Source organism: Streptopelia decaocto (assembly GCF_964273445.1).
Source record: "Streptopelia decaocto genome assembly, chromosome: 4".
NCBI lineage: Eukaryota > Metazoa > Chordata > Aves > Columbiformes > Columbidae > Streptopelia > Streptopelia decaocto.
Window position 1 is genome coordinate 53,753,545 of NC_138658.1, and position 12,285 is coordinate 53,765,829.

The following is a 12,285-nucleotide window of genomic DNA, read 5'->3' on the forward strand; positions in this document are numbered from 1 at the left end:
AGTAGTAACTTAAATGTTCACATGCTGGCCAAAAGACTTTGTCTGCCTTTTTAATGGTCTCTGATAAAGTTCATAATTTTAGTGTGCACTTCCCTGAAAATATAAATTAGGTATAAGTATGCAGTGTCTGGAAGATAAGAACAGTACAGAGATAAACTTGAGAAAGCAAGCATTTATGTGCTTGGTACAGTGTAGTTATATTATAGCATATTACACAGAGTACACATGAGCTGCCTTGCCAGATTCAGATAGGATATAAATAGTGGTATTAGATGTTGGTGAAACTGTAAGTGCGTACATATCAGTCTACTTTACAAGTAGTAATCCCTCTGCTGGCATTTAATATCACCTTCAGCCATCACTCTACCATCACGGACTTTTTTATATTCTATCATGGAGAAATTTGGGTTAGAAATCTGACTATTGTGAACACAGCTTTGTGTTACTAAGCATTCATGTTTGTCAAGACTATGCTTTTCTCATATCTCTATTTGCTTTTGCCTTGTCTAGCCTACTTCTGTCTACGCAATACTTGATAGCCTGTCTTCCCTTTAGACACCAGTTCCTTGTGTTCTTTGTTAACCACCCATTCAAGTACTGGCTCAAGTAACCTTAGTTACCTTCTCTGCTGCCACATACACTGAATTCAAGAAAATCTTCCACTGATACTCAGTATTCCCTGCTGCTGGATCACGGTGTTGTCAGTGAGTTCCTTTGTCACCTTGGCTGATGACCTGCATGGATGCAAACATCCAGTGTGTTCACTGAAGTAGAACTGTAAGGATGAAGTGACCAGAGCTGCACAATCCAAAGAAGTAATTTTATTTGGTGACTTCAAATGCAAATTGTTCTTTACAACGGTTTGAAATTCCAACTTTCATATTCAAGTCCCAAAATGGTGTTGTGGTGTAACATTTTAATGATTATCCCCTCAAGCCATTCACAAAACACATTGATTGAATCATCATTAGTTGCTTTCCTAGCAACATAAACCTATATGATCAATATATTTCCTGACTTTGTTCAAAGGCAAATCATGATGATTCTATTGCTCACAGAGACATACCCAAACACTTTGATGCTTCCCTGAGTTTGATAAATGCAACCCCTTTTTAAGCCTCTGTAGAGTACACCACATACCTATCCATCACTACAAAATGACCCCATCATTACAGGACAGCTCTGAGACTGCACATCCATTCATCAAACATCTTTCTTGGACCATAATGGTAAACTCCAAGTTCATATTAATTTGTAATGTTTCACATCATTATTTACTGCAAGCAGCAGTGATTCTGTGAAAGAATTAGGAAAAGCAGCATCACAAATACAATCGATACTTTTCACAAAGGAGCTTCTTAATCAGGATTTGTTAGTACCACATATCTTCTCATTTTTTAACCAAACATAGGACTTTACTCATCTAATGTGACAAAGGGAGAGACTTCACTCATACTGTCTTCCCTCCAGTAGGCAGCCACCACAGGCTAAATACATTACCAAACTTCGCCAGTTTCCTCAGCGATATTTCCCAGCAATCCCATACACTCAGAAATTCCTCAAATCTTCCCTGTTATTTGAAAAAATATCAAGCAAACACATAGAGCGATATGCTACTACTACAACTGTCTGTAGGTAACTGCAGATTTCCTTGCAACCTGGCCAGGGAAAAAAAAAATCCAGGAAGGACTTTACAGAATTGAAAAGTTGAATTTGAAATGGACTCCTTTCAGGTGACCTTGGGCTGATGACATAATGCTCTTTGTCACAACCCCTTCTGTTGTGCAGCAAGTATTAGAGAGCCAATAAAAAGCTAATGAAAAATACAGGCTATTCTTGAATATGCCATAAATAAAGCAATTTTACTTAATTAATAAAAGTAGAATATGAACTAACTTCATGCTTAATGGTTAGCAACAGAGACTTCATTAATTCAGTTACCTGGGATCAAATTTATCCTATTGGAACTTGTCTGATAGAAACTGGTAAAATTGGAAGAATAGTTTATCCATCCATGGCTTCCCATATAAAAGCCTTAAAAAACACCCATTTCACCTCAAAAAGTAGAAATATTTGGCTGGTGAAATACTTAATTTTTTGCTGTAGCAACTTAGGAATGTGAATTCTGAGAAATTATTGATAGTGACAGGAAGAAAATTGAAGCTTTTGAGAAGTAGTGCAAGTGAAGACGCTTGCATATCTCCTGGGCAGAAAAGATTATAAATGCTCATATTAAATATATTATCAGAGAAAAGTAGACATGGTTGTCAGAAATGAATTGGTGTAAATGTATGTGATTTGGACACATCAGAAGTAGAGATGGAAATAACCTTGAGAATGTAATTATGGAGTGAATAGTGACAAGTCATCATAATAGAGAGCAGCTAGAAAGGAGGTGGATAGATGGCACACAGTGGGCTGCTGTGACTTCAGTTTCTGGATGCTCAAGACTAGCAACAGAGCAAGGAGGCTTCTAAAAATTCTCATATGAAACCACCAATATGCAGGTGCCAATAACTTTACTTGCAAGCAAAGGAAACAAGTGTAATTGTTCTGTCAATACAATACTTTGTAAATTACAAGTGTATTTACAGGTATCCACTTTTCCACAATGGCTTAAATATATTGACAACGACAAACCTTTGCCATTTCTGAACGTGCCTTGATACCACAACTGCCCTATCTCCGAGACATTTTCAGACAGCACAGGAGAAAGCCCTCCTTACCAAAACCAGAGCAAAATAACATTTAGACAGATTACAGCGAGTGATCAGTTTCAAAGGAGTGTATCATCCATACAGCATTGGGTCCTTCCCTTTATTCAGAACTGGTGGCACTCCATGAAGTCAGCATGTCGTGGGATTCCCCTCTCTTTTCCAAAGAAGGCCTTTGTGTCTTCATGGGATTGTCTTCATGAGATAATACACAAGTCCTCCTCCACCCTTTTAGGGATTTGCTTTGTCAATCTAGATCATGGGAGACACACATAAGTCCCTGTTTCAGGACAAAACATGCTTCTTGATCTGTTTTTTGGTGAGAGTAATTTCACTGCAAATACCCTCTGGAATAGGTTACCTTTTGGAGCTCTTTCATTTTGGCAACCCACATTGCAAAGAAACCCACCTTTGATTTAAGTGAGTGTAAACACTATTCTCAATTTACACAGATGTAAAAAACATCAATTCTTTTCTAAAAACAGGTCATTACAACAATTAGGAACTGTTATCAAAGATATGATACACTGCAAAGTTTAATTAGAAACCACAGGGATATCTGAAGATCCAGTGCAGGAAGCTTGGAGAGATTTTAACTGGAGGAGCTATGTGCAACTGCACATGTGAGAGAATCAACAGAGAGAAGGAAAGATGACCTGAAACAAAGACTAATACTGAAGTAAAAAAGCTAAGAGAGAAAGCTTCTGTGCAGAATGGAGGACAAAAAAAAAAATACTTTCCAGGGTTTGATTTTTGCTGAGTTCAGAGGAACCGGTGTATTGCAGGAAAAAATGCATATCATTGAAAAAATAAATAGGCTTTCCTAAGTGGGGGGGGGGGGAGCAGCTTTCATTATTAGGAAGCAACCTACTACATATCAAAAACTGGCTAAATTCTGGAGTTGAAAACAAGTAATTAAGCTTTCCCCCCCCACACACCTCCTTGACCTCTTTGACTGTGACTTAAAAAATTCCATGGTGAAAGACCACACTCTACCACCTGGTTCTGCAAAGCAGCAGCTTTCAAGAGCATAGCTATTATTAGGAAGACAAGTGCCTTCCGAACCCATCAGATAGGATTTCTTACTTGTCTGCCCAGCTGACTAACAGATAAAACTTGTTCCACACTTTGTGACACACTGTTGTGTCTTGATACGTTCTTGATCATTCTTACTATCCATGCTTACTGTACTAACAAAGACCTGAGGACAACTGTTTCACCTGAAAGCTGTTTTGTTCTGAAAAACTTGTGTTTACTTATTTCCCTCACCAGTAAAAACACCACTTTATTCTTTTCTTGCTACTTTCCTGTAACCTCTCCTGCCATAATACAAAGAAGGACCCCACAAGACTGCCCCACAAGAGTGTTCAGCACCCTTTATTTCTGTCAGCTTGTAAATTACACTTGCAATGGTAATCTAAAACATATTAATAAACAACCAACCAACCAAAAGATTGGAGTAAATACATTCCAATAAAAATATCAGGGGTAAAAGTAAATAAATTCCAACATAAATCTGTCCAGGTAGGGACTCAATAAAATCTGGGGAAAGACTAAAGGATTGGTTCTTATAATTAGGCACAGCCATCCATTAAAACCAAAGGGATCATGTGAACCTGGCTACAACTGTACAAGAAGCAGAGTCCAAGTCAGATCTCAGCTGCTTGCTGAAATTAGAAGGGTGAAGGTCAAACAAGCAAAGGCAACAAACCAGACACTAGCTGCTGTAATCATATCTGCAGGCAGATTTCAGGACAATTCAGATTAAAAGTACCACAGGTCAGATTATCTGAAGCTTTTATGTTTGCACATTCTGAAAATGCCATGCATATATTCAAGCTAATTGGCAGTTAAGTGCTCATTCATACCTCCCTTAATTGTGTGTGTGATATCAGAACCACACGCTTTGTTTTAGCCCTCTGGAATTTCAAATGCTGCAGAAGTACAAACCCCGCTGCTTCTCTTCTGAGAAAGATGGACCATTGCCTAATCATCCTATGATTACACAATTGCACCTACTCCTCTCTCAACCATTTTGCTAATCATTATTTTTCTCATTCAAAACACCATATATCTGACTAAGAGCATCTGAACTAATGGCTATCCTAAGAGCACTGACAGTTTTACACCAGTACGCAGCAAAGTTGTGTTGATACTAGAACCTACAGTCAGACAGCAAATGATACCAGGAGTGAACAGTCTACCAGTAGAAACTGCACTTGCATTTAATAGCTAAGGACACCAACAACATTGACACTGAGGGGTGGTCAAAATTTTCATATCACTGACTAATCATTGCCTGTGAAAGCAGAAATCTAGCGTGAACTCAGCTTTTTACTGATGTATTATTTCAGGACTTTTTCCATGTTACATTACAGATATGAAATCCCAAGACCTAGAAGTCTTTAAACATTACACCACAGTAATTGCTAACTTCACTACCTATCTTAAGTCTGCAAGAGACCAAGAGCACTCCACAGACAACTAGACGAAGATGAAATAAAACTTTAATTGAATGAGGAAACTTTGCCTGGCACTTTCAAGTGAAATCTTTTAACTGCCCCATTCAACTACATGTTAGTTACAGTGTACATATGCCTTAGAATGCAAGAGTTCACCTTATTCTTCTGTTGACAATAAAAGTGACTGGAGGTACATACTGAAGGCTCTGCACTGGGTTTGACTGTAACTTAGACTAAAACCAAGTAGCCTTTTAATTCCTATTTCTACTTTATGACCTGCTGTATAAAGATTTCTAGGTAAAGATGGTGTTCCTTTGTAAAAAGCTTGTAACCACAAGATTACAAGAAAACATTATAACACCGTAGGTCACATTAATAATAAAATACTGCTTTTCAATAACAAGAACGCAATATTTAAGAATAAGCATTAAAAAATTAGGAAGTTCAGAGTCTTAGGTCAGATTTCTAGAATATGACACCCATAATACAATTCTGTTCAAAGAGAAGCCTGCCTAACATCTTCCTAGCTTTATGCTTGGGTCATTAAAAAACTCAGCAAAGGTCAATTAAAATTTATTTCTTGCATCATTTTTACTAACTTACATTATCTTTTTTTAATTTAAATTGAAGACAGCTCATATAGGTTTTTGATACATTTTTTTTTAGTTACAGAATATTTTTCTACAATTTGTTTCTGATTTATTGTGTTAATACAAGTGTATTAAAAATAAGGAATCTACACCAAATTGCTTATATTAGTAATTTCATTTGGGAAACAAATGTGCCTAATGTAACAAATGCAATGATCAAAAACTTCAATTTTAAAAAGTATAATAGTTCTGACAGTACATATTATTTTATTGACAACAAATAAGGGTTGATAGCTAGTCTGAGTACTTCAGCTCTAAGGCAAATCTAAACGGCCACTGAACTTCAGATTAGGAAAAAGATTAAACACTTGGTGCTGGCTTTTTTTATTAAATCAGTAAAACCTTGTTAAAACTGAATTGTGTATCCTATTCTTATGGTCACCTGTCCATTGTGAATGCCCCAATCCGTCAATCCTTAAGCCTGGAGAGAATAATTTTATCTAAGCCTGGACTCACAGCCACATTTAAATGCCTTCCCTAGCAGCACCCTTCTACACTTCCAAATCAGTATCTGAAATCTCTTAGGAGTTCCTTCCAACTCTTAGTCATTTTCACTGTAATCCTTCTGAGCTGGTTTCATAGAGGCTATGGACATCCAAGGCTTTAACTCCCCTAGGACAAGCCTACAGGGAAACAAGGAACACAGGTGTAAGAGAGAAATTTCCTACCCACATACTACTACAGCAGAAGTACCTGAGAGCTCCTTAGTGTTTGTATGTTTTCCTCCCACACCTTGTAAATCTGGAATTCGGCATAGTTTATCATCATCTTACTTACTTACCCCTTTCCCATCCCCTCACGCACGTTTCCTGCATGACCCACAGGCCACACCGGCCCCTCTGCTGTGCCCAGCAAGGCCCCGTCACACAAGCGCAGCCCCTGCAGAGAAACCTGTCCCTCCACGCAGACTGCTCCCAGCCACCTGCCTTCCATTGGCTCTATAGAAAACTCTACTTAGAGACTTTCAAAACTGCCAAGAAAGATACTTCTAGCTGGCTCGAGTAACCAGGAATAGTCATCTGACTATAGTCAGATAAAGACCCTAAATTGTTCTTGATCAGTTAAAAGTTATCTTTTGGTTGTCATGCACCTTCTCTGAGCAGGTCAAGCATCTGGAAAACTTCCTAGCCACCTACAGTTCAGACATGCAGGGCACATAATGCAAATTCAAAACAGACAAATACATCCCACTTTGCTACTGACTTTCCAGACATAGCCCATCTCTTGGAAATATGAAAGAATATTAAATTACAAAGACATTTTGCATGGAAGGATTTCCTGAGTTGGCTGGCAATGGTTCCTTCGGTCTGCATATTTAAGTTACTCCTGGAGACTTATAAATACATTAACGTATGAGAAACTCATCTGCCACCGAGAAGAAAAATTTGGCCGTCGATGCTGCTCTTCCCCGACGCCTCCCGCCCGCCACAGCCCTCTCCGTGCCACCCCACACACCGTTTCCCCCCATTTTGTTGTTTATCACGCAGACCAGGCCTCACCACCGGCACCAGCTGCCCGAGGCACCGGCAGGACGAGCCCGCGCAGCCACGGGCAGCCCGGCTCCGTCAGGAAGCACAAACATGTCTCTCTCCTTCCCGCACACGGCGCCGCCGCCCTGCAGCCGGGAACCTGCCCGTCCCCTCCCCGGCAGCCGGCCCCACGCCGCCCAGGCCTCGCCCTCAGAGCCGGCCGCTGCCCCCCGCCGCCCAGCACAGCCCCGCGGGGCTGAGACCCGTCAGGAGAGCGGCCCTCAGGCCGGGGCCCGCCCGGCACAGCCGCCCCGGGGGTTTTGGCGCCAAGCGGGAGGCAGCGCTGCGGCGGCCGTGCCCGGTACTGCCCGCCGCCGCCCTGCGCGGGGCTCGGCGAGGTAGGAGACTTACAGGCCGGCCTCGCCCCTGCCCCAGGGCTGGGGCTGGGGGATCCTAGCTGGGCGGCGCTGCGGGCCCGGCCCCAGGCCCGAAGGCGGGCGGGCAGGGGGGCGGCGCGGAGCCTCCTCCCGGGCTGTTCTTCCCCGGCCGGACGGAGAGCGGCACTGTGTCCCCGCGGCGCACGCTCCGCCGGAGCCTCCCCCTCTCCCCAGCCGCCGCCGCCGCCACCGAGCAGCCTCCCCCTCCCCCCACCCCTCCCCGAGCAGGAGCCGCCGCCGCACCGCGGAGCAGGGAGGCGGCGGGAGCAGCCAGGGCAGCGGCCGGCCGGGGCAGCGGCGGAGAGCGAGGACCACCCGGCACGGAGGCTACTCAATGCTGCACCTTCCGGAGCTGCATGAGGTAAAGGCGGCTCCAGGTCCCGCTTCCCTCCGTCCCCGTTCCCCCCCTCCCGGCCGCCCGCGGCCGGCGGGGGTGTGTGCGCGGAGCTGGGGGTGGCTCTTTGTGGGCCCGGCCGGGTGCGGGGCGGCGGGCCGAGGAGGGGCTGCGGGCGAGGGGCTGAGGGGACATGAAGTTGCGGGAACAAATGGAAAGTGGAGAGTGGCCTGGCCCCCTCCCCGGGGGGGCTCCCGCCGCCGCGGGGGGTCGGGCGGGGGGCTCGGGGCCGGGCGGGGGGGCCGGCGGGGGTGTTTTGTTTGTGCCCGCCGCCGCCTCCTTCCCTCCCCCTCCCCTGTTGGTTTCTCTGCCTCCTGATAGTTTTGAGGCCTAACTGTTTAGGCCTCGTCTCCCGGCTCCGGGGCCGGTGTGCCGGCTCCGACCCGCCGCCCGGGGCCGGGAATTGTACCCTCCCGTCCGCTTCTCGGGCCGTAACGGGCCCTCGGCCCCGGGACATCCTTCGATCGAGCCCGAAATTTCATTGTAAAATCGTCGTTTCCGAACTAACAGTGTTGGGCTGGAGCAGCCCCGCAATGAAAGGAGGCGCCGGGGGGGAACGGAGGGGCCGGAGTTGTGAGGAGCGGCCGCGGGCCCGGCCTCGCTGCAGCGCCGCCCGGGGCGGGGGATGCGGCGGGGGGCGCAGCCCGCGGGGTGATAACCGGGGCCTTCTGCGAAATGAGGGTGAGAAATGGAAAAAGAGGGTTAGAAAGTCGTTTCCATTCTGCTGAACTTTTGTTTTCTGACCGATAGAGGCCGGTAGAGGACTGTGGAGAAGGAAAGTTTATAACCAGCAGCGCCAGGATGGACTTCCCTGCTACCCAACCAAAACCTGCTGCCGACGGTAAAATCATCTACTATCCTCCTGGAGTGAAGGAGATTACGGACAAAATTACCAACGATGAGGTGGTTAAACGGTTAAAGGTGAGCAATCCTGGCTACCATCACCTTCTTGCAACTTTTGCTTCTTAGAGTAAATGTTTCATCACGGAAAAGGAGAACTGCCCAGAGAACTGTCTCCTTGTCATAGTTGAAATGTCTCCTTGCCTGCAGACCTTTATGGGAATGCCACTTCCTTGCTTTTCCTTAAAATAGGAGGAGTTACATTTGTAATTTGTGAATGTACTTATATGAGTTCTCACAAAGCTGGAGCTGATACGTTAAGTTGTTGATTTGTGTGTGAAATACGGTCTCAGTTTTGGGGAGAGTTCTGAAGTGGAATCATAAGTAATAATTCCAAGATAAGTTACTGAAAATGTTCCGTAGTAATCTAGAAGGTTTTTGTGGGTTCCAGCACTTTGAGGAGGCATAGTTGAACAGGGTAAGCAGCAGATCTAGTTAAGGGTATTCTTGACTGAAAAGATGGCAGCGTTCACAAACAGCATGGATGAAATTCTGGAGTTTGTAGATGGAATTTTGAAATTGTTTCCTATGTAAAACTTGCCTCAGATTACGTATAAATTCATTCCTACTCAGTATAACTGATGCTTGGTGAAGTTGATAAATTTTCATAAGCAAAAGGGTCTGTTACAAGAGCATCTTCTCTGCTTGCTTGACAGCATCCTGGGGGACTGTGAGGCTTATCTATTTTTTTTTTTTAATCCCTTTTTCCACTTAAAACATGAAATACTAATGTGATACAATGGTAGTATTTCTTAACTCTTTACTGAAAATAGAGAATAAAGTTGACCATTGATCAAATATTGGCACAGCTCGTTTGTTAACACCATGGTCTTTGGACCAGAAAGTTGTCGTAACCTGGGATTTGGTCCTATGCCAAGGGTGGAGATGTAGTAATAATTTTTTAGAGATTGGAAATATTCTCTCATCTGATTATGTGTTTCCCATCATAACAGTGACCTCACAAAGACTGAAAAATAAAAATCATGGTCTTGGCTAGTCAGATAGTACATCAAAAAGTCTCTTACCTGTAAATGTGAAGAGAATGTAGGCTTTGTGCTTTGCTTTTGAAGCAGCCAGACAAATGTCAGTTGTTGATTTGAAAACGAGCCTTGCTTTCTAATTACAATTTTGGAAATTATTGAATGGACAAGTCCAGACTAGTATTTTCAGGATTCCAGTGGAATATTGTCAGTGGCAAGGGAAGATCCTATAGTTTTGGTTGTTTCAACAGAGACCTTGAATCAAAGTCTGTGTGGAATGGGATAGAGTACACTTTTGAGGTGCTCATTGAAATGGGTATTTTATCCCAGTTGGAGAACTTGGAGTGGTGAGCTTGCCATTCCTAGATAACAGGAATTTCAAAATCATGTGTATATGTTTTGCTGAATTCACATGTGTGTGCTGGACATAATTTTCAGGCTAAGAGCGGATTTTTTTTTTCTGTCATTTTTCCATGAACTAAGCAATTCAGGTGACCTCAAGACTGTAAACTAACTTTAAATGGGAATACTTTTCTAGTGGACCTACTGTCACTGAAAAGGCAGAGGAGGATCCTTCTTATTGGTACTGCTTTATCTGAGTTTGAGGATTTTTTTTTATCAGATATTGGCTTTACTGAAGTATCAATAAAATCAGAAGTACTGTACACTTTAGAACTAAACCAACAAGTGTTTTTTCCCTATGTTTTTGCGTAGACATACATATAATCTTCATTTATGAAATAAAAATCTTTTTATCAACTTGGATTTATAAAAACTAATTCACTTTGGCACATGGAATATTATAATGATGTAGTGCTTGGGATGGAAATGTGTGAAAAAGTTTTGTTCACTTAAAGGATACCTTTGCACAGCTTTAAATAGGGCTTAATGTTAAAAGCCAGCTTTAGCAGAATGTACACATTCAGGCATGAATCAATACTTGAAGTAAGGTGTTTGCCGCCTTCTTGGCCATGGATGATCTAAGGATGCTCTATGTGTCTCTTACTGAAGATTGTTGTTTTGGCTGTCAGGCTTTGGGTCAGTTCCTGCAAATTTTTAATTCTTTTAGCTTACAGAAGGTCATGGTCAACTTAATTGGTTACAAATTTGTGTCCTTATTATCAACTTTTCTGATATCACATCGGTATTTTTGTGTCTAGGCCTCTTCTCTTAATGAAGGGTTTTCTTATTATTGGAACTTGAGACATTCTGGGCACTTGTCCCAAAGTGCCTGAGCAGCAGCTTTTGTGCCAAGGACTTCTTTTTAAAAGAATGTTTTTCTATCCTTTCCCTCCTTCTGCTTGGAGTTGTGGGTAATAAAATGTAGGCCAGATTAATTTACAGTGTTTTGATATATCTGTATGGTAACATTAGCACTGTCTTGAAAAAGGACAGTTGAGAATTTTAAAATGAACATGTACCTTCCAAGCGACTTAGAAAGGAAAAGCCTCTGGATTGCATATGTATGATGAATGAAACACTAGTTCGGTGCTTAATGGAGTCAAAGGTGTTTTCTTGTGTGTTAGATTGCACTGATGGGTCGGTGCCTTCTTAGAGTGGGTCAATATAGATGTATAATTTCAGCTATGGAAGAAGTGATTTTAACTGTGGTGTGCTGTGGGTGGGGACAAGTGTCCATTCAACAGATCCAATTAAGTTTAACTTAACTAGGCAGCTAGCATATAGCAGAGTTGAAGCTTGCTGCACTTAGACTACAAAACGTGATTTGTTTGGGTTTTTTGTCTAATGTTCCTCTTTGCACCACAACTGTTCATATTATATAGTGTTTGATTTCAGGGCTGTAAGTCAAATACTTGGCAATTCAGTAAGGCTTGTGAGGAGAGGTAATAACTTTTATTTAACCAAGCAATAGAAGTAGAAAACAACAAACAACTCTAATGCACAGAAGTAGTCCTTGAGTTCCAAAATTGAGCCAGCAACTCAGTACAAGTTGAGAACAATTGTACTAGCAATATTGTATTTCTTCCCATAAGATAGTTGAAGGTTGAAAGAAGTTTCAAAAACTTAGCATCTGCTTTGCTGCAGAGCTTCTCTATTGATTTTTTTTTTTTTTTTCCAAAATTGCCTGTATTTTACTGCCTTGTCAAACTCTAGACTTGTATGCTGTTGTCAGTAAAATACTAAATCTCAGATTTCATTTTCTTTGGTAAGAAGATAATATTTTGATGTCATTTATATATAAACTTGTAATCATTATTCATAAGATTATTAGTAGTGTACTAAATTGTCAGATATGCTAAAAATAGCCACATCAATTC

The 12,285-nt window shown here is 42.5% G+C and overlaps 1 protein-coding gene and 1 long non-coding RNA gene across 3 annotated transcripts in view; one reads left to right on the forward strand and one right to left on the reverse strand.

The window, feature by feature from the left end:
- Positions 1-801: 801 nt before the first annotated feature.
- On the reverse strand, positions 802-7,843 carry LOC309438644. The gene is made up of 2 exons (XR_014183836.1): positions 7,707-7,843; positions 802-2,966 (listed from the first exon to the last, which is right to left on the reverse strand). It is a non-coding gene; the product is annotated as an uncharacterized lncRNA (long non-coding RNA).
- Positions 7,844-7,917: 74 nt separating this feature from the next.
- PDS5A (PDS5 cohesin associated factor A) overlaps positions 7,918-12,285 on the forward strand; it is a 78,786-nt gene continuing 74,418 nt past the window's right edge. For both annotated transcript variants that reach the window (XM_082050305.1, XM_082050306.1), the window contains exons 1-2: positions 7,918-8,093; positions 8,877-9,047. In XM_082050305.1, coding sequence (XP_081906431.1) covers positions 8,067-8,093; positions 8,877-9,047 — 198 coding nt within the window. In that variant the 5' untranslated portion in view covers positions 7,918-8,066. The remainder of the gene's footprint in view (positions 8,094-8,876; positions 9,048-12,285) is intronic.